Raw genomic sequence first — 21,791 nt, 5'->3', positions numbered from 1 at the left:
GCCCCCTCCAGGTGGCTGGTGCTTGCGAGAGCCCATCTTTCGCCGCCTGGCCCCTCCGTGGGCCCCTCCCTGCTGCCTGGATCCGGGGCCTCTTGCGGGCCATTGTGATCCGCCCCTCGCCCACGGCCTGTGCGGGGCAGTGGGCACCGCGGCCTGGGGACGGAGGGCGGGGCTGCTGGGTTCAGGCTGCCCAGGCTGCAGTCACAAGGGGGGAGGGAGCGGGGGAACTCCTGACCTGGGCAGCCAGGCCCCAGCCAGGGACGGAGGGCCCGGGGTTCAGCTGCCCCCTCCAGGTCCGGGAGGCCCAGGTGGGTCATGTTGGGGCTGGAGGCTCAGCAGAACCTCCGGCGGAAGGCTGGCAGCACCAGCGCAGCGGCCCGGGAGCCCGGAGACTCGGCGGGAGCCCGGGAGCCCATGCCCTGCCTCTGGGTGCTGCGCAGTGCCGGACCAGTCTCCCGGGTCAGGGCTCCCGGGTCAAGTGGACTAGAGGGTAAACGCTTGATTTGGTAAATCTGAGTGTGGGACAAGGGTAATTTGGACCAGTAATGTCACTGGCATGGTGTTAGCTTACAATTCGAAAATGAAGAAACAACAACTTTGTAATAAATTGCCAGGTGTCTCCTGGAGGAAGCTTCACAGACCGTGTGTCCTGTTTCTGCAAATACTCCTCAGCCACGGGTGGGAGGGCGCCTCCTTGGGAAGGCAGAGTACGGAGGAGGGGAGGTAACATATTTTTACTTATTTGAATGGTATGTGAGTTTTTTAAATGGTAGGTGAGGAACACCAGGCTGACTAGGTGCTGTCTAAGGAGCCCTCCAGCCCTTGCATGCTGTAAACATCGATCCCAGGTTTGGGAATTCAGAAATGCAAGAGGCTTTGAGGTCAGGGGGCCGGCCAGCCCTGGAGTCCGGGTGCAGGGTAAGGACTTCCTCTTCCGTTGACAGGAAGTAAAGGTAGGATTTCCAGGCACCCCTAAAAGAGCTAACCTCAGAGCTACCCCCAAATAGGATTGGCATTACCCAGGATGTATCCCCGTCCCTTAGAGACATGGGAAATGAAGCTTGGGAGGGGACCCACGTCTGACCTGGGCTACGCTAGAGAGGATGTCAAATAATACAGACATAAACAGATGTGGGGGGTTCCGCCGGTGGTGTTTTCCAGCACCCCCATATAGTTTTCACTTCATTAGAGTAAACACACTTGAAGCAACTCCTGTGTGCCACACCCCGAGGCAGGAGCTGGGAGCTTAAGGCCAGGAGGTCAGGTTAGGAAAATGAACTGAGGATGACTATTGTCACTGTAACAGCTGCAAGCACAGAACCGAAGGCTTGACGTGCCCTATCCCACAGACCTAAGCCCCAGAGCGCTGGAAGCATTTCTGTTTTTCGGGGGGAACCTAGGGGAGGCAGTCTCTTTGGAATGGAAGCTTCATGGACTTATTCTGCTTATTTGGGGCGGCAGCCCCGTGGCACTGCCAAGGGTGTTTCTTTTTTTTTCTTCTTGCCTTTTTGGATCTGTATATTATTTTATTTATTTATTTTTTTTGTATATTATTTTAAGATGCGAATTGTTACGGGTGGGATTTGAGGAATAAGGCTTTTATGCCCCCTCTGTAACCCAGTGGGAAAGCCACAGAATGCTAGTTTTTCCAAGTCCAGCCTTACACCCTCCAAAGGGACTGGGGGGCGGGAGAGGGCCAGCACTGCGGCTCTTCTGAGTCGGGGACACAGAGGTCGGGTGAGGTCAGGAGCCCGCAGGGCGGGGCAACCCGGTGGCGGGGCGGAGCCAGCCTGGCCCCGCCCCCCGGCACCCGGAAGTGACGCGAGCGGACAAAGGCAGCGCGCGCCGAGGTGTGGTGTCTGGCTGGGGGTGATCCGGGCGGTTGTGTGCCTCTAGGTCTTCGCTGCTGCCGCCGCCCTCGCTTTCTCTTCCCTCTTCTTTGGGGTCCCGGGAGCCGCCCCCGGGGTGAGTAGCACGAGACGGAGCTGGGGCGGCGGCCACCGGGAGAGGGGAGGCCCCGACCCCCAACTGCCTCAGCGCCCCAAGGTCCCGGCTCGTCACATGACCCGCGTGGACGGCCCCGGCCCCGGCCCCACGTGCGAGCTCCGGGAAGGTCTGCGGGCCGGACCGGGCCGCGGGTGGGGGGGGGTAAGGGAGGAAGGCCGGGGTCCCCAAAGCCGGGGCCGGGCACTCCCCCACGCCGGTCCCCGGGCCGCAGCAAGTCCCTTTCCTTCTCCGAGTCTCAGTTCCCCCCGCGAGAAACCGGGGTGAGGAGGTGGGTGCCAGGCTTCAGCTCAGTGCCCAGTTCAGAGCGGGCACACGGCATGCCCGTTACGTGGAGTTGCTGTCATATTTCACCTTGGACGCGGCCCCAGATCTGCCTGACAGGTTCGCTGCCAGGAGACCTTGGAGCCAAGGTCAGCGTGTTCGCGGAGAGGCTGTGGTGTCAGAGGCCAGGCTTTGCTGCCTGTAAACGGGGATCCCGGGACCGGAGAACCGGCTGTGTAGTCGGGGGGGAGAAGGAAGACGCCGGTGTCCGAGGCCCTGGGGCCAGGGTGCAGAGGTCTGGACGCGTAGGATCACTGCCCAGGGCGATGGGATGAGGCCCTGGGAGGACTCGGCCTCTGGGTTAGACGGTTGGGTCCCCTCCTCCTGTTCCTGGTTTGCTGTGTGTTTTAAGGCCCATCACCCCTTTAGTGGGACAGTTTTTCTGCCTGAACTGGGGGCTGCGGCAGGATTGGAGGTACATGCGGAATGCTTTAGAATGGAGGCCAGAAGCCACAAAGATAGCATCTCCAGTACCTTTGCAGTCTTTCTGTGCTTGCAGGCATGGGGAGCCCCCTCCTCCCTCCCCCCCTCCCCCCCAGACTCAGCTGAGGCCGCTGAATGACCAACCACCCAGCATAACAGTAATAACAGGTGTGCCCAACACTAGTGTATAGGGCACTTGAGTGCATTTTTCTCTTTGATCGTCACGATCGGCAGAGATAACTGACGAGAATCTCATTTGACAGAGATTTGGAACCTGGAGATAACATGTGCCCGGCACTGTATGGGTCACTTTATCCATTTTTTAAAAATGTATTGATTTGAGAGAGAGAGAGAGAGAGAGAGAGAGAGAGAGAGAGAGAGAGAGAGATATCACTCAGCTGCCTCCCTGTGTGTGCCCTGAGCAGCGAACAAACCCACAACGCAGATATGTGCCCTGACCGGGAATTGAACCCCTGGGTGCCGCCCTGTCCGCCATTCAGAAAGGATTCCTCCAGCCTTGAGATTCCACGGCCCTTTCTGGCTCGGGGAGAGTCCCCGCCACCCTTTAGTGTACGGGACAACTCTGACCCACTGCGCCACGCTGCCAGGCCACTTTATGCGTTTACGGTCGGTATTGCTGCTCCCGTTTTATAGATGAAGAAACCGGTGACAGGTTAAGTGTGAGCTGAGCTTACACAGCCCATGAGCAGCAGAGCCAGGACTCAGGCCTGGTTCACTTGATTTCATCAGAGCCTTTGTTGGTTGTTAACATTCCCCCTAATTTTCTTTTCTTCCTTCCTCCCTCCTTCCCGTTCTCTTTCATAGAGCATCCTGCCATTCTCATATGTCCAGCTGCAGACACACAGATCCGAGGAGCACAGGCCCCGCCCCGCAGGCTGCGCGGAGGAGGAGGTAATTGAGACGGCTCTGGCCTCCTGCTTCTCCTAGAGACAGATGACTGAGAGGCTGAGATGGCTCTGCCCCGCACCGCCAGCGGCAGTTCCAACAGCACTCTCTTCCCTGGCTCCCGGGAAAGAGAAGTAGCTGGGGCAGCTATCCAGGTGTGGCCCTAAACACCTTGGAGGGGGAGAAGGTGGCCGATGACCGTGAAGGCTGGGCAGGTACATGCTCCCGCCAGGGAGCACAGTTCACTGTGAGCAAAGGGTTTCTCTGCCCCTCCAGGTGAGCCCAGAGCACACAGCCAGGCTGGCCCCGGCCCCGCCTCCAGGTGAGCCCAGAGCACACAGCCAGGTTGGCCCCGGCCCCGGTCCCGTCTCTGTCTCTGTAGTGGCCGAGCTCCTCACTGTGATCTGGGCAGAGTGTGGGAGGGCTTCCTGCTGTTTGATTGACAACCCCGCTCCCTCTGGCTCCTAGGGACCCCCGCCCCCGCCCACACCGTAAGTCTCGTTTACTAATGAATCAGCTCGTAGAACAAATGTCAGAGTTATAGTTGCCATTTCCTGGCCTAGATGGGTCTCCCCTGGCTTGTTCCTAGAATTTGCCTGTAAGTGGAATTCTTGTAAATTAGATTATTCAGGGGACCTTGACATTTAAAGGAATCATGTTATAAGGCTTTTGGTAAAGCAAATGATTATGTTGTCGGTAATGGCCTTCCGTGTTGAATGGTTGGGTTTTTATGTGGGGTTTTCTTAAAAGTGGAAACTGGCTGCAGCCACACAAAGCTCATTCTTTGATTCATTCTACAACCAGTTAGCAAACACCCACCGTGTATCAGGTGCTGGGCTAATGGTGTTGGAAGTAATGACCTTGCCCTGGGAAGCTAAAAGCCCGGAGGGCCTGCGAGGCAGACAGAGAGAGTAGAGCCAGGCAAGTGTTTGGTCTCCGATTTATTCTGTCCACTTAACGGGAAGTGTGTGTTTTGCTGAATACCACGTGGGATGCCAGAGAATCCAGTGATACACCTGGGTGTCACTCTCTGCTGCCGCCCTGTCCGCCATTCAGAAAGGACTCCTCCTACTTGAGGTTCCACGGCACTTTCCGGCTCGGGGAGAGTCCTCGTGGTCTCTCCCCGCATGTGTGGGTTTCGTTTTGCCCCGTCTCCTGCTGGGCTGCCAGCTCTCTGGGGGTCGGGCTTGATGTTGACAAGCCTCAGCAACTAGAACACCTGCCAGGGGGAACGTTTGTTGACGAGGGCCAGGGCCTCCGGGGAGGGGTGAGACCCTAATGCTCCTCCTGGGCAGAGGTGGCCCTGGCTGAGTGTGGGCCAGGGCCCCGCCGCTGCTTTGTGACCCTTCGTCCGCCTGGTCACGCTCCTGTCGGCGGTGACACTCTCGGTGTCTGCTTTGGCTCTTGCCCCTGCAGTTCACACAGCTGCCAAGTCTTCCAGAACCCTTTTCTCGTCGCTCCCTGCGGAACCCAGGCTAGTTCGAGCTCATTGCTCTTTAGGGTGAAATCTAAACCACTACATGTGACCCGGAGGACCGGAGGTGCCAGTTGCGAGGGCTCTGTGCCCGCTCTTCTTCCTGGAGCAGTCTCCTTGCCCCGTGTGCTTAGTGAACTCTTCCTGGTCCTTTGCCTCAGCTGAGGTCACTTCTCCAGAGCCTTCCGTGACCCCAGCAGAGGTAGGCCCCTCCAGGGTGTGCCCTGTACTAACCAGCCTTACAGTTGTGATTGAGTCCAGCTGTCTTCTGTCTCCCCGTTCACAGCACGATGCCTGGCAGAGTCCTGGCTGACTGTGGATGAAGGACTAGACCCAGAAGTGAGCTTGCTTCTGGGCTGACCAGCGAGAGAGGGGGTCGTGGGGACTGCTCAGCCCTCCCCCTCTACCCCCACCCCCACGGCATACACTGTAGCAGGCTTGGGCTCCTTGCTTCACCCAAGGATATATTTTTTTCCATTGCTTTTCAGAGAGAGTGGAAGGGAGGGAGGGAGAGAGAAGAGAGAGAGAAACATCGATGTGAGAGAGACACACTGACCAGCTGCATTTGCCTCCTGCATGCGCCCTGACAGGCTGGGAGCGAACCTGCAACCCAGGTACGTGCCCTTGACCGGGAATCAAACCCGCCACCTTCCATTGTGAGGGCCAGTGCTCTAACCATTAGCAGCACTGGCCAGGGCACACACACCTTTCCCTTAGCTCAGATTCTGTCCGCTGGGGTCAGAAGCCATGGAGCCAGGTGTCAGGTAGGGTGAGGGAAGCACTAGAAGCCAGGACTCTGGGTCTCCTCTGATGTGAAGTTCGCTTTGTAAAATGACCTGAATGCAAGAGGCGGCAGGCACTGTCCTTAGAGAGGTAGCAGCAGATGGGGGACACTGGACATTCCCCTGCGTCAGGCGGACTGTGACCAGCCAAGCACGTGAGCCGGGCCTCCACCTGGCTGATTCACTCCACTTTTATGCAGGAGGTGCCACTGTGGAGTCTGAGCAGACGCGGTTGGAGACAGCATGACGAGCGAGGTGATAGAAGACGAGAAGCAATTCTACTCCAAGGCCAAGACGTACTGGAAGGACATCCCGCCGACGGTGGACGGCATGCTCGGGGGGTACGGCCACATCTCCAGCATCGACATCAGCAGCTCCCGGAAGTTCCTGCAGAGGTTTCTGAGGGTAGGCAGGTCTGGGGTGCTCTCCGGAGCATGTGCTGGCGCCACCTCACTCTGCCGCTGCAGGGCCGGCGGGGTGTGTCTACCACCCAGGCCCGAAGGGCAGCGGGCGGCTTGTGGACTGTGCCTCAAGGTGACCCGACAGGCGCTGGCTGTTATGCTGGGGGGTCCCTGGTCCCAGAACTGAGGGGTCTCCCTTTAAATTGTCCCATTTTCCCAGGGACGAAACCTTGGCGCTGTGCCATGTTTGTGGGCATTTGGGCTGCGGGTGTTGGCTGTTCTGCAGAAGGCAAGCTCCTGGCCACTCCCCCACGGCCTCTCCTGCCCCTCTCTGTGAGCGAGCAGCAGGGCCGCTCTGGTTCTCTCCGCCCACTCGCCATCCTCCCAAGTTTGTCCCAATCCCGTGTCATCGATTGGCCTCTGGCCTCTCACTGACTGAATTCTCCGTTCTCTGTGCTGTCACTTTAACGGGGTCTCGGGAGTGAGATGAATGCACCTACTCAAGTCAGCACCTCAAAGCGGAAGCTGGCTTTCATGTTAGAAATCTGACCCAGAAAACTCATGCTCACACCCACTGTCCAGGTTAGAGACCCTCAGGGGCTCGCGAGGAAGGGCCCTGGGCAGTGACGGGTCCCTCTGGCTTTCCGAGCCGTCCTGACGCCGGTCCTGTTTTAGGAAGGCCCCAACCAGACGGGGACCTCCTGCGCCCTGGACTGCGGCGCCGGCATTGGCAGGATCACCAAGCGGCTGCTCCTGCCGCTCTTCCGAGCGGTGGACATGGTGGACGTGACGGAGGACTTTCTGGCTAAAGCGAAGACCTACCTGGGTGAGGAGGGCAAGAGGGTGAGGAACTACTTCTGCTGTGGCCTCCAGGACTTCAGCCCGGAGCCCAACTCCTACGACGTCATCTGGATCCAGTGGGTGATAGGTGAGCACCTGCTGCCGTCCTCTGCCCTGCGCGTCCCGCTTCCCAGACTGGAGTCCCCACGGCTTGGAGCCGCTGCTCCTGCAGCACCAGGCGGGCAGCGGGGGTTTCTCCAGCCTCCCTGCGCCCCAGGACCGTGGGGCACGCTGCCTTAAAGGTACATCTCTTTCCATGTTTTATTTAACTCAGCACCTGCTGTGACCATTGGGGAGGCAGTTTTTTGTTGAAAAAATTTAAATGTCCAATTAACTGACTTAGAAAGAACACGGGTAGTTTTTATAAAAGGGTTTTTTAATAAGAGAAGTTGAAGTTTCGGCTGTCCCTGCTCTTGGCCCTCTCGGCCTACCGGCACACCCAGGGTGCTCCCCCAGCGGTCAGCCACCCTCCCAGGCAGGCAGCACCGCCCTGCTGGGACCTACTGCGCCTGGCCCTGTATTTTGTGGTCCCCAAAAGCCTGTCTGGAGTTTTACTGTAGGCACACCGCCCTGGTCCAGGCCTAGGAGGGTGGGGGGCATGTGGAGAGGTGTCCGGCATGGCCTGAAGTCACTGGTCAGGGTGGAATCCCAGCTGCACATTTCATGGCAGCCTGTGGCTCGGTGACTTCGGCCCAGTCTCCTCTTTCACAAAATGGGCCGCAGTGACCCCCAGGACTGCTGAGGGCAGGGCGGCCCTGGGTGTCCATCATAAAGTAAGTGCCAAGTGGAGTAAGCGGTGGCTGAGAGGAGCCGCCAGAGGAGCGTGTGCCCGCACCATCCCGTTCCCACGCCTCTGCCTTCCAGGCCACCTGACCGATCAGCACCTGGCCGAGTTCCTGCGGCGCTGCAAGCGGGGCCTGCGCCCCAACGGCATCATCGTCATCAAAGACAACATGGCCCAGGAGGGCGTGATCCTGGACGACGTGGACAGCAGCGTGTGCCGGGACCTCGAGGTGGTCCACGGCATTGTCCGCAGCGCAGGCCTCAGCCTCCTGGCCCAGGAGCGGCAGGAGAACCTCCCCGACGAGATCTACCACGTCTACAGCTTGGCCCTGAGATGAGCGGGGCCGGCAGGGCAAGAGGGACCGGCGGGCGGGGGAGCCAGCAGCCAGGTGCCATCAGAGGCTCGTGCCGGTGGTTCGCAGGAGTTGAGTGAGGCCAGTAAACGTACCCGCCTGCCATCCCCTGCTATACAGGCTCTTTGTAACAACAGCCCCACGGGGAGGAGTGCCATCCGGTGGGCATGAGGCAGGCGCCTGGCTCCGCTGCCTCGGGTGGGGACTGGGCAGTGCAGGTCTGTGGGGTGTGGTGACCCATCAGAAGCGGAGATTCTCTGATCTCCATCACCAGCCACAGGCCTGGCTGCCTTAAGAGGAAGAGGACCCTGACCGCGGCTGCGGACACGACCTCCGGGGAGAGGCGCGGCCGCTGTACCCGCAGCGGGCGGCAGTTCATGTCCCGAGTCCTCTCTGGTGATGGGCCCTGGTGTCCCTAATGTGGTCACAGCAGCCCGCGGCCGGGGGGAGGCCCGCAGCTCACTCTTGGCCGTGCCTTGCGGTTCCTCCTTGGCGGACGTTTTCAGTCAAAAATAAAAAGGGTGAACCCTTGTGCTGGAAGGCCCCACGGGTCTGGAGTGCTTTTTTTATGGGACGAGTGTTGTTACTTGAGCCCTAATGCAGTGTCTGTTCCTGCTGACCCCTTCTTCCAGGACGCTGTGGGTCCGTCATCCTGAAATGGGGGGGGGGGGGGGCGCCAGAAATGTTATCAAGGGCCTTTTAAGGCCAAGAGAAGTCAGTTTAATTAGGTAATATAAATATGCCATTTAGTTGCCTTAGCTTATTTCTGAGGCGTTTACATAATTCACAAGGACCAACGTGACAGCTTTGAGGCTCAGCACTAGGCCGGACAGTCAGCCTTCAGTGCTGGTAGCTTTCGCCCTCAGATGAGACATTTGGGGATGTCCCTGGTCATGCATGATTGCTTTTTAGCAGAGGGCATGGTCCCCACCACCTGGGTTTGGCACAGCCCTGTTCCCGGGTGGGCGGGGCCGCAGGTGGCCTGGCCGCCCGCAGGAAGCAGCTCAGCTTCGTCCCCAGCCCACAAAGCCCTTCTGGGGAGTAAAGGGCCTCGCCTGGGCTGCACCCGCCAAGGCCCACCCAGTTCCTTCTGGCTTCAGCTCTCCATGCAGCTCACAGGAGTCCTGCGCTCAGGAATGCCCACCAGTCCTTTCACGCTTGTCCCAAATCAAAGCCCTGTCATTTTCCCCATGTGGGTCGAGAACTGGGTCACTGTCAAAGGGATGGGGGCCGTCTCCCCGAAAGACACAGCCTTTCCCACAGGAATGACCGCAGCTGCCGGCTCCCCTTGTACCAGCCTGCGCCTTCTGACAGGCAGGACCGAAGGCTCCCCCAAGGCCGCGCCGGGACGTCAGTCCACCGACGGGCTGGCTGAGGGGCCCGGGCCCTGCCCCTTCGGTCCGGAGCGGTCAGATGTCGGCCTCCGCGGGGCTGCTGTGCTCACTGAGGAGGTACCACTTCAGCCTGTCGGGCAGAGGCAGCGCTTGGACCTTCGCATCCACGGGCCACGGCTGCAGGTAGAGCCGGATGTAAACGCGACACAGGTGCTTGAGGGGCGGGGGGTAGCTCTCCAGCTGCCTCAGGGAGGAGTGCAGGGCCCGGATCTTCTCTGCCAGGCTGCCCACAGGATGGATGTCAAAGTTCTCCGGCAGCTGCAGCTTTCGGGAATTGGTCACCATGAGGTCCAGGACGGTTTCGGCTTTGCGCAGGAGGTCCACGTGGCTCTCATCTTCGGCGCAGCCCGGGTGGGAGCAGAGCCTGTCGAAGACAACGTGGAAGCCGGACCAGCAGGACGCTCCGTGCAGGGAACAGTTGTAGGCGGCTCCGGACTCGAGCAGGAAGCGCAGGAGAGGGAAGTGCACTTGGAAGCTCTTGAGGCAGATGTGCGTGAGCGACTCGTGGGCCGGGCACTCGCTGGGGTCGGCCCCGTGGGCCAGCAGCAGCTGCGTGACTTGGAAGCAGAAGCGGTTGATCATCTGGGCTTCCTCTTTGTCCCCTCCCACCGTCTCCCCGAGCAGGAAGATGATGCAGGTGAACACGGTGTCCCCGTCTTTGGTGGTCGACTTCACGTCTGCCCCTGGAAGAGCCAGCGGGGAGGACAGATGGGAGGAGCCCTTAGGCCCTAAGTAACCCTCGGGGCGGGGAGAGCCGGCAGGCCCTGCGGTCCCGGAGGAAGGGGGAGGCGGGGCAGCCGGGGAAGAGCCTCACCTCCCTCCAGCAGCAGCCGGATGTTCTCGGTGTTGTGGATCTGCACGCCGTCGCTGCTGGCCAGAGCGTGGAGCAGAGCAGTCTTCCCTGAGGAGGGAGAGTGGGGGAGGAGGCCATGGAGCCGAGGGAGGGCAGCCCCAGAGAAGGAGGGAGATAGTCAGTCGCTCAGATCAGAAAATGACCTTGGAAAAGGACTGACCTCTCAGCTAGGGCTGAGGGTGACCGCTTTCTGGCCAGTCTTTCCAGCCACACACATGAGAGCAGAAGTAGGATTTTTCTGGACCCTGGGATGCTACCCGAGACCTGGCTGGGTCTCTCCCAACAGGAAGACAGTTCCCTGAGAAGCTGAGCGCGTACCCCGAGGTCCTCCCTCAGACAGCTGTACCCCGAGGTCCTCCCTCAGACAGCTGTACCCCAAGGTCCTCCCTCAGACAGCTGTACCCCGAGGTCCTCCCTCAGACAGCCGTCAAGGGGCTGGCGTGGGCCGACTGCACTCTCCCAAGCTTCTGCAAGCGCACCTGTGCGCACCGGGTCAGCACGTGGGCTGCACCCAGAGGAGGCACCCACCATGCTTGTCGGCTGCATTGACGTCGGCCCCAAGGTCCAGGAGGCGCTGCAGGCAGGGCAGGCGCTCCGGCTCCTCGCTGGCCAGGTCCAGGGGGCTGCTCTCGTGGATCTGAGCCAAGAAAGCACAGCCGGTTGGCCTGGGCGCTGCTCACGCCCCTACTGCACCCCCTCCCTCAGAGCGGGCTGCCTGGCTCTTACCCGGTCCCTCCGGTTAATGTCGGCCCCGTGGCGCACCAGCAGCTCCACCATGTCAGGCTGGTTTCGCAGGACAGCGATGTGCAGGGCCGTGTAGTAGGTGACCGGGTCTGAGGGCACAGCCAGCTCGTCAGTCCCCTGTCAGCACCCCCTCCCCCGACGGGCCCGGGCTGCTGTCACCCGGAGGGGTCAGAACACAGCTGCCCTCACTGGTGCCACAGGCTCTGGGCGGACCTAGGTTCGGGTCCTGGGTGTGGTGGTGGGTACGGCACGCACTTAACCTGTTTGGGCTTCGGTTTCCTCTGTGTAAAGTGGGACCACCCAGCAGGGCACCTCCTCTCGGGTCACTGGGAGGACACCCAGAGTGCCTGGCGCTGGCAGCCACGTTCTCAAAGCCGGTCTCCGAGCGCCTGACTTCAGAACACCCACCCCCCCGCCTCAGCTCCTTGACGCTCCCGGAGCCTGCAGCCTCTGAGCCCGTCCTCAGACGGGAGAGGAGCCATGCCTGGCCATGTCCGGTGTCAGAGCAAAGACGGCCATTTGGTCATAAGCCGGCCCCACGCGTCTCCTAGCTGACCTGCCCTCCTGGGTGAAAAGCCAGAGGAAAGGAAAAGGGCTCCGTCACCTCCCGCCCCGCCCCCCGCCCCTACAAGCTAGAAGCCCACACAGTCCTGCTGTGATTGAGGCCCAGTGTCCCCCCTCTTCCGTGGGATGAACGAAAATGCAAGATGGCTCAGAGTAAGTGGCAGGAAATGACCTTCCCCTAGCTCGGGGCACAGTGCCAGCAGCTGCATTTCACCTAATGGAAGCAGGGAATTGGCGGGAGCTGGGAAGGTTTGCTAAATCAATCACACGGTAGCAGCAACAAGCCTGCTCCTGGGCCCCAGGTGCTCAGGGCCAGCTGACACCCGCGGGGTGGGAGGCCACCCAGGGCGGGTTCCGTCGCCATCACCCTCGAAACAAGCAAGCGAAGGAGCTGCTAGAACAGTCAGGCAGAGCCCAGAGGCCTGGCCGCCCCCAGAGCGCCGCCTATCCGCCCAGCCCCAGGCTCCCCTGACCTTCAAAGTTGAGGTTGGCCCCGTTTCGCAGGAGAACGTCGGCCGCCTGGGTCAGCCCCAGCTCGGCCATCTTCAGCAGCGCATTGCTCACGCCCTCCTGGTAGAACGGGGAGTGGGCCTTTCTCTCCAGGAGCTCCGTGAGCACAAGGAGCCGGCTCTCCTCGCTGGGCACGTAGCTGGGCCTGCGCAGGGGATAGGCGGGCCAGCTGAGGGCGGAACAGCGGGCCTCTGGTGTCCCGCCGTCCGACACCGCCCTCCCCGCCTCGAGGCGGGGCCCTGGCTCTGGCAGAATTTCCCTTCGGGAAGACCTGTGGGTCACGCCAGGTTTCTAACTGGCAGCCTCCGCTGATTTGCCGAAAGGACCGGGTGCCTCCAGCCTCCTCCCAAGGTGCAGAGAACCTGGTCCCTGCCTTGGGTACGAAGCCCACATGCCCGGGCTGCTGGGGCGGAGGGGAAACCCTGTGGCCAGGAGCAAGAGCCAGACACTGACCCCCCTCCCCCGGACACTGACCCCCTCCCCCGGACACTGACCCCCCTCCCCCGGACACTGACCCCTCTCCCCTGGACACTGACTGAGAGGAAAGCAGCCCAGCCAGGCAGCCCCCCTGCTCACCCTCGGGACCATCCGTCTCCCGGTCTTCCCTGGGCGGGTGCACCCGGGCTTCACACCCAGCCCCAACCCTGCGACCCCAGCACACTGACCACTCAGAACCGCCATGACTTCCCCAGAGGCCAGACCCGGGGACACTACTTCAGGAACTCCTCCACAGGCCGCCATCTCCTCCTCTCGGGGAGCCTTCCCTCCCCACAGGCGCTCCCCACTCCCCGTTCCCCCTTAGTCTCTCTCACCCTCTGCACCCCTTCAATTGTTGGGATCAAGGTTCGATCCTTACTGCCTGGGCAGGATCCCAAAGCCCTAGAGAGTGCCAGTGCCCCAGGGGTGCCAGGCCGCATCCGGGACTCTAAAAAGCCAGGCCGCCTCCTGGGGCTGCCCTCCCCGCCGCCCAGAGCAGCCCCCGTGACCCGACAGCGCGAACAAGGCCCGGCTCCCCACAGGGACATTCCAACTGGCCCCCGAACGCACGGGGCCCCCTTTCCTCCGAAACCAGCTGTGTAAGGACCGCCGGCCCCTCTCCTCCGGCGCAGGAGCATCAGGAAGGCTGGAGGCCGCTCAGCTCCCCGAGGCGGCCGACTCCTCTCCGCCGGGTTCCCGGGGACCCCGCTGTCCGCACGCAGAGCTCACTCGGCCAGAAAGCCCCCTCCGCGCTGCCCCGGGGTGGAGCCGAGGCCCCCCCAGAGGCCGCCCTGCACCTCGGCAGCTCCAGGTGGAGGCACCGGACAGGGCACAGGTGGGCAGTGGGCAGAGGCGCTGCAGACAGCCGCCCTCCAGCCCGCCCTGGGCACCCTGCACCCCGCACCCTGCACCCTGCACAGGGCAGGGCAGGGCGGGAGCCGGCGCTCGGAGGCCTCGGTCTCCTCTGGGGAAGGCGGGGACCGACAGCCCCTCCCGCCCCCTGGGAGCGACAGAAAGCGGCAGCGCCGGGTCGGAGCGTCCCGGCCGGCGGGAGGGAGGACTCACCCGTCCAGGGGCCCCTGGCGCTCGGGGTCCTGGATGCCCAGGGAGCCCAGAATGGCATCCACCAGCGGCTGGTACTCGAAGATGATCCTCCGGAAGCCGTGCAGGAAGGGCATCGCGGCGCCGGGCGGCCGCACCTCCCGCCGAGGCCGGGACGCCGAGTGGGCGCGAAGAGCGGCCGTGGGCCTGGCCTTGCCGCTGCCGGTCCAGCCCCCGCGCCCGCCCGGTCCGCCGCCGCTCCCGCTGCTCCGCGTCGGAAGTGACTGACTGACTTCCGGTCCGCGTCGGCCCCGGAAATGAGTGGTGGCGACAGCGCCCCCTGCGGGCTCGGAGGAGCGCAGCGCCTCCCGGGGCACCAGCCGGAGGTGCCGGGCGGACCCACCCGGGCGCCGAAGGGCGAGGACCCGCCGCCACGCCTCATCCCAGCCCGAGGCCCGCCCGCCGGCTCCCGCCCGGCCCGGCCGGACCCCCGCTCCGCCCCGCGATCCCGCTCGCTGCCGCTGGGCGCCGTCCGAGCTCCGCCCCGGCACGGCCCGACCACCGCAGTGACTCAGCCTGGCGCCCCCAGCCCGGGACCACTCTGCCAGTGTTTAGGCGTCTTCCTTTGGGCCGAGGATTTGAACCTCCCCAACCTCGACCCCTCCGTGGGGCCCATGTCTTCATGTTCTGGGGTCTCTGCCGTGAAGAGGTGTGCGCGGACCGCCCCGCACCCCCCTGGCCCGCCCCGCCCCGCACCCCCACCTGGAGGGCTGGGGAGTCTCCCGCCCGGCACCTGCCAGAGGCAAGAGTTGTCGCGGGGAGGAAAATCTGTTTAGAGCCACATTTAATCCGATGAGTTTTATTTATTTGTTTGTTTGTTTGTTTTTATTGATTTTAGAGAGGAAGGGAGAGGGAGAGAGAGATAGAAACATCAATGATGAGAGAGAATCATTGATTGGCTGCCTCTTGCACGCCCCCTACTGGGGAGCAAGCCCGCAACCCAGGCATGTGTCCTTGGCTGGAATTGAACCCGGGACCTTTCAGTCCGCAGACTGACCCTCTATCCATGGAGCCAAACCAGCTAGGGCAATCTGATGAGTTTTATGATTAAACATTTAAAATGGGCAGAATAAGCCTCCTCCAAGAGTAAAACAGAGTTCACGCATGCCCAGTGCTGCTCTGGGGACAGTGGGGGCGCGCATGCAGCGGGCTGGACAGCTGTTCGCTGCTGTTGCTGGTACATTTCCGAGGTTGTGCAGATCAAATGCCAGCTACGAACCCTCGTCAAGCACTCCGCACGCCTCTTCCCTCCCCTTCCATCGCCTGGAAGAGCAAGAGGGCTGGCGTGGGCGCCGGCCTGAAGCCCCTTTAGGGCCGGCCCGCGTGGGACCACAGGGTCCCTGGCTCCCAGCACACTTCGGCCTTGGTTCTTTTTTTTTTTTTTTAATATATTTTATTGATTTTTTTACAGAGAGGAAGGGAGAGGGATAGAGAGCTAGAAACATCAATGAGAGAGAAACATCGATCAGCTGCCTCCTGCACGCCCCCTACTGGGGATGTGCCCGTAACCAAGGTACATGCCCTTGACCAGAATCGAACCCGGGACCCTTGAGTCCGCAGGCCGACGTTCTATCCACTGAGCCAAACCAGTTAGGGCTCAGCCTTGGTTCTTGCTCCTTGACTGGAACTGGGAAGTTCTGCTCACACAGAAATGGAGATGGCCAGCTTGTCTGTAAATCAGAAGGTCAGGCCCCTGGGCCCAAGTTCCTGTCTGGCAACCACGAGTATCTGGGTGGAGCACTAGCTCCCGATTGCCTCCGTCTCCCCACGTGTTACCCGGGGGAGGTGGGGATGTCTGCCCTGTTTTCAGGGCCCACACCGGCCCCTTCATTGGTCCCAAGGTTCTGAACGGCGAAGCGGACAACAGGTGACCCGGGGCTGCACGGCCCTTCATTGGATCCGGGGTCACGTGCTCCACAGCAGAGGTGAGGGGACCGAAGCGCCCGATTTGCCAAGAGCACGCAGGGAGCACGTGGAGGGGCCATCTAGAAGGGGGTCCGGGCAGAGCTGGGGGGCAGCCTGGCCTGAGCCCCGCTTCTTCCCTGCCTCCATTCGTTTCTCAGGTCATTGGAACGAAGTCCCACAAACGAGGCGGCTCAGAGTAACAGAGATGTGTCCTCTCCCAGTTCTGGGGGCCAGACGTCGGGGGTCAAGGTGTCGCAGGGCCACGCGCCCTCCAGGGGTGCAGGGAAGGCTCCTGTCTTGCCTCTTTGGCTCCTGGCTGCCCCCCCCCCCCGCATTCCTGGGCTTGTGGCCGCATCCTTCCCGCCTCTGCCGACCTCTCCTCACCGGGCCTCTTCCGCGTCTGTGTCTCTGTCCAAATCTGCTCCTTTCTAAATTGGATTTAGCCCCCCACCCCCCGCCCCGAGCCCAGTGCGACCTCTTCTTAACTTGATTACATTGACAAAACCCCTTTTCCCAAAGAAGGGCCCGGTCATAGGTCCAGGGGCTAGAGCTTCAACACGTCTCCCTGGAGGACACCGTTAAAGCTGCTGTCATGAACGATGCCAGGCATGACCCCTGTGGTCTCTGGGCCTCAGTTTCCTCGCCTGTAAGCTGGAGGCCCTCAGCTCCGTCCGTCTTGGAGCCACTAAAGGGATCTGCCAACGAGCAAACTGCAATGATCTGTGACCAGCAGAGTAACAGTGTGAGTAACAGCCCGCTCGATGTGCCAGGCCCTGTGCTAACTGCTTGGCACCCTAACCTCTATCAATCCTTCAGTCCTATGAAGTAGATGACGGCATCATGTCACTTTACCAGCAAGGAGACTGAGGCGCAGAGGGGTCTGGGTGCTTGTCCAACGTTGCACAGCCAGGTCTGGCCTCTGGGAGCCGAGGGGTCAGCAGCTCCTCCGGCTCTGGGTCCAAGAGGCTCTGGCATGCCGGAGGGAGGAGCTGACCCTGCTCTGTCACAGCCCTTGGGCACCGCACTGCGGAGCCCGCCCTGCCGCCTGCCTGTCGCCCAGGCTCCTCTCTCCAGAAAGCTCCGCGCCCCCTGACCTCCCTGCTGTCATCAAGGGCAGCCCGTTTCCTCCATCTGCCTCCCATTAGCCTCCGCCACTCAGAGCCTCTGACTTCAGCTCTGAACCGTCTCTGTTCTTCCTCTGCCACCGTCCGCCCTGCCTGCCAGCCTCGCCCCTCCCGCCGCCCAGCTCCAGCTCCCCCCGCAGGCCGGCCCTGGCGGTGCTTCCCGGTTTCCTCCTCTCCGGGGGCCTGGGAGTCTCTCTGACCATCCGATGTGCAGAGCGGGCGCCTTGACATATAAAATACTGTGAACACCAACAAGAAGACAGGAACACGGAGAAACATGGCCAAGGACACGCACCGGCGAGCACAAGGATGAAAACCTGCCGACCAGCACAAGGAGCGAAGGGCCGCCTCCGCAGCTCTGCACACCGACCGCCACCGAGCGGGCGGGCTCCGCCCCGGCAGCTCCACGAGCACGTGCAGAGCGGGCTGTGTGGTCCGCCCAGGAGAGGGGGGGGGTGTGCTCACACTCACACACACTCACATACACTCACACACACTCACACACACTCACATACACTCACACACACTCACACACACACACACTCACATATACACACACTCACACACACACACACACACACACTCACACACACACTCACACACGCACACACTCACATATACACACACTCACGCACACTCACACACACACATACACTCACTCACACACTCACACACACTCACACACGCACACACTCACATATACACACACTCACGCACACTCACACACACACATACACTCACTCACACACTCACACACACACTCACACACGCACACACTCACATATACACACACTCACGCACACTCACACACACACATACACTCACTCACACACTCACACACACACACTCACACACACTCACACACACACATACACTCACTCACACACTCACACACACACTCACACTCACACTCACATATACACATACACACTCACACACACGTACACTCACATATACACTCACACACGCACACACACACACTCACATATACACACACTCACACACACTCACTCACACACACATACACTCACATATACACTCACACATGCACACACACACTCACACTCACATATACACACACTCACACACACATACACTCACACACTCACACACACATACACACACACTCACACTCACATATACACACACACTCACACACACTCACACACACATATACACTCACACACTCACACACACACTCACACACACACACATACACTCACATTCACACACGCACACACACTCACACACACACTAACACTCACATATACACACACACTCACATATACACTCACACACGCACACACACATGCACACACATATACACTCACACATACACACACACTCACATGTACACTCACACACACACTCACATATACACTCACACTCACACACGCACATACACACTCACATATACTCACACACACACTCATATACACTCACAGTCACACACACTCACACACACATATACACTTGCACTCACACACACATATATACACTCACACACACACACTCACTCACACTCACATATACACTTGCACTCACACACACATATATCCACTCACATATACACTCACACACACTCTCACATATACACTCACACACTCACACACTTACACATACATTCACACACTCACACACATACACACACCTTCCCCAAGCCCCTCTGCCCAGGAGGGGCTGTCAGCACCAGGTCTGTCCTTTATCAGACCCTCGAGGGTGAAAAGCCCCCCACTTCCCCTTTTGTGCTTTGGCGGGGTTTCCATAAAGCGGGGTCTTTGGGCAGCGCAGTGACCCGGCCCCAAGGAGGACCCTCCCTCTGGGGACGGCCCGCAGCTTCAGGCAGCCCCAGGGCAGGCCCAGGCAGGAGGTGGGGCTGTGCCCACTTCTCCAGTGGTCCTGGCCCCCGGCCCTGAGCTTCCTCCTGTCTCCTGTCCTCTCCTCCTCGGGCCCAGCTCCCTTCCCTTCCTCCCCTCCCCTCCCCCTGACCCCACCGGACCTCCTACCCTCATGACCCAGCGGGTCACTGACCAGGAGACCCGTCTGCTTGGCCCCGTTTGGCCACAGTCCCCGCGCGGAAGGGCAGGAACCCACTCCTCACTGCTGGGCCCAGCCCTCCGTGGACTGGGGGGTGGGGGGGGGGACTGAGGGACCAGGAGGCTGGGGGCAGGGCATGGGCTGGGCCAGGGAGAGACTCCCCCGTCTTCTCCCTCATCCCACCTGCCCCCTAAGGAGCACTCAGGACCATTTCGGGGCTCTCCACACTTGGGGGGACAAGCCTCTGAGCTCCCAGTGCCCTGCCCCAGGCCTCCCACGCCATCTGCCCCCTCCAGAAAAACTGCCCCTGCTGGCCAGAGCCCCCTGCTCCGAGGGCAGCTTCCTCCCCCTCCCCACCCCCCCAACACACACCCAGGCAGTGCCAGCTGGCCCCGGGGCCAGGCCATGGGATGGGGCCTGTGAGAGCCAGGTATGAGCTGGGCGAGGTCCGGTGAAGCTCCCAGGGAGGTCACTGAGGGATCCCCCTTTCTCAGACATCCCTGTGCGCCCCCATCCCTGTGCGCCCGCATCAGAGGCCCTGCCTGACCCTCAGCCTCTTCCAGGTGGGGTGAGGCCTCAGGGCCCCCCGAAGCCCGGAGAGCAGGGTGAGAAGGCGCTGAGAGCCTCAGTCAGCGCGGGCTCCATAACAGGTGATCATAGGCGGGCGGCTTCTGCAACGGACATTTCTTCCTCACAGTCCGGAGGCTCGGAGAGTCACGAGCACGTGCCACAGGCGGGTTTCATTGGAGGCCTCCTCTCCGGGCTTACAGGCAGCCGCCTTCTGCCCGTGTGCTCACGTGACCGGTGGCCTCTCCTGTGCACACCACAGAGGGCGCTCTGGAGACTCCTTCATGGCGTCGTCTAACACAGTCCTCTCCCAAAGGCCCACCTCCTCATCCCATCACATTGAGGGCAGGGGTTCAGCATGTGAATTTGGGGGACACAAATGTTCAGTCCTTACAGAGCCCCTCAGACCCCTCACCCCAAGATGGGAGGGAAGGGGGCCTGGTCTCGGCCGGGTGCTCTCAGCCTCACTGCACCAGCCGCACAAGAAGAGGGTGCTTTCGAGGCTCCTCCAGAAGTCGGGGGGCTTCTGAGAGTGACCCTTAGCCTCACCTGGGGGGACCGGCCCCAGAATTAATGCCCATCCTCCCCCTGGCAGGTCCTCTCCTCCTCCGGGCTGGTCAGGGCCCCGCCTCTCCGGTTCGGTTCCTGGCCAGCAGGGCTGTGTCATCTGGGCCCAGGCCTTGCCCTCCCCGGCCTGGGTCTCTCTGGCGGCGGAAGGGGCGGGGGAGGGGGCCGAGGCCGTCTGAGCCGCCTCCTCTCCGGCTGCTCGGTGAGCCCAGAGTCCTGATCCCACAGACCCATCTACCCTCCGCCGGCCCCCGCTTGGCATCCGTCCCTGGCGGGCCAGGGAGGCAGAGCCAGGGAGGCGCCCCCTGGGCCCCCTCCAGAGAGGCCCCGCCGGCTCTGCCAAGGGAGGACCAGGAGGACTCAGATCCCCGGGGAAGGAGGGAGGGCAGGCGGGTGCAGGGCAGGGCCTTTGTGCTGCCCGGGAAGCCGCCCTCCATCCCCACTGGCCGGCTTGGCAGAGCCGACGGCAGGAAGAGCCCCGTCGGCCATCCGTCAGGGAGACGGAGCGGGCTGTGCGAGGAGGGAGCCGGGAAATTTGATCATTAAGAAGCCCTCCTGGCTGTCTGGGGGAATTTAATTAAATTGCTGCGGAGGGCGGGGAGAGAGGGCCACATCTGGAACCAATATGTGGGCTTTGACTTCCTCTCTCCCCTCTCCCCCTCCCTCCCTGCCTCTCCCCAGCTCGCTGTGAACGGGAACACAGTAGACCCTGGGGTATTGGTTCCTCTGGGGCGGGATTCCTGGCAGACAGACAGAGGGACACCAGACGCAGGGCCCTGCTGGAGACAGACAGAGGCCGAGGGCAGGAGGGGCGTGGCCGGCCTGTGCCCCGGGGTTGGCTGTGGGGCTTTAGCTGTGACAGGAGTTAAGGGCCCACTTCACAGAACACACGCCCGTTTCAGAGGGTTCCAGAAACGGGGACCCCCGCCCAGAGTCCCCGGGTGGCCAGCTTTGACTCCGCCCCAGCGCATCGCATCCCGGGGTTGGGGGGATGCTCTCACATCCCGTGGGGCAGAGGCTGTGACCAGCTCCACTTACAGACCAGAGGCGAAATGACCTGCCCAAGGTCACAGAGCCCTTGAGAGGCGGTGGGAGGGTTCCCTCTGCCTGCACGTGCTGCCGGGCCAGTCACGGCCCTCCCGCCGTGGGCTGCGATGGACTCCCTGCTCCGTGTGCCAGGCACCGGGCGCGGCTCTCACGGGCAGCATGAGGAAGGCAGGCAGCCGGCTCCCAGCGGGCCCGGGAAGTGCCAAGTGCCAGCAGGAGCCGGACAAGCTGGCCTCAACCAGGCAGCCAGCGGTGGTTGAAGTGGGTCCTCCACCTGGGCAGCCATTGGCCGAGAGAGGAGCGGGGGACATTGGCCTTGGGGTCTCTCTTGCCCTGTGGTACAGGCACCTCCAGGCCCCAGGACCCCCAGGCCCCAGGACCCCCAGGCCCAGCCGGCTCCCGAGTCTTACCAGCCAGGGAAGAACATGGCCTCCACTCTGGACAGACAACCTCTGGCGTGCTTCCTGTCCTCCCCTCCACCCAACTCCTGCCCTCCACCCTGCTCAGCCGGGGGGCCCTCCTTGGCACCCCCTGCCCGGCGTGGCTGAAGTCACCTGAGTTGAATATCCATTTTCATTCTTCCTCTGTGAGCCCAGGCCCGGCCGGAGCCA

At 61.6% G+C, this 21,791-nt stretch overlaps 2 protein-coding genes across 7 annotated transcripts; one reads left to right on the top strand and one right to left on the bottom strand.

The window, feature by feature from the left end:
- Positions 1-1,806: 1,806 nt before the first annotated feature.
- On the top strand, positions 1,807-8,275 carry NTMT1 (N-terminal Xaa-Pro-Lys N-methyltransferase 1; the record flags this gene model as incomplete). 6 transcript variants are annotated; one of them, XM_079791242.1, is made up of 5 exons in its annotated part: positions 1,807-1,965; positions 3,577-3,663; positions 6,114-6,318; positions 6,990-7,242; positions 8,019-8,275. In XM_079791242.1, the coding sequence occupies exons 3-5, from the start codon at positions 6,157-6,159 to the stop codon at positions 8,273-8,275; spliced, it is 672 nt and encodes a 223-aa protein (XP_079647368.1). In that variant the 5' UTR covers positions 1,807-1,965; positions 3,577-3,663; positions 6,114-6,156. The 6 variants fall into 6 exon arrangements, with proteins under 6 accessions (XP_079647368.1, XP_079647369.1, XP_079647367.1 ...); XM_079791243.1 differs by having other exon boundaries at positions 3,577-3,872; XM_079791241.1 differs by having other exon boundaries at positions 3,577-3,979.
- Positions 8,276-9,699: 1,424 nt separating this feature from the next.
- On the bottom strand, positions 9,700-14,224 carry ASB6 (ankyrin repeat and SOCS box containing 6; the record flags this gene model as incomplete). Its single annotated transcript, XM_079791240.1, has 6 exons — positions 13,898-14,224; positions 12,319-12,500; positions 11,264-11,370; positions 11,066-11,174; positions 10,499-10,585; positions 9,700-10,367 (listed from the first exon to the last, which is right to left on the bottom strand). The coding sequence occupies exons 1-6, from the start codon at positions 14,008-14,010 to the stop codon at positions 9,700-9,702; spliced, it is 1,266 nt and encodes a 421-aa protein (XP_079647366.1). The 5' UTR covers positions 14,011-14,224.
- Positions 14,225-21,791: the final 7,567 nt, after the last annotated feature.

The sequence above is a fragment of the Cnephaeus nilssonii genome, assembly GCF_951640355.1.
Source record: "Cnephaeus nilssonii genome assembly, chromosome: 14".
Taxonomy (NCBI): Eukaryota; Metazoa; Chordata; class Mammalia; order Chiroptera; family Vespertilionidae; genus Cnephaeus; species Cnephaeus nilssonii.
The sequence above is the reverse complement of the archived record's forward strand: the minus strand, read 5'-3'. Positions and strand labels throughout refer to the sequence as shown.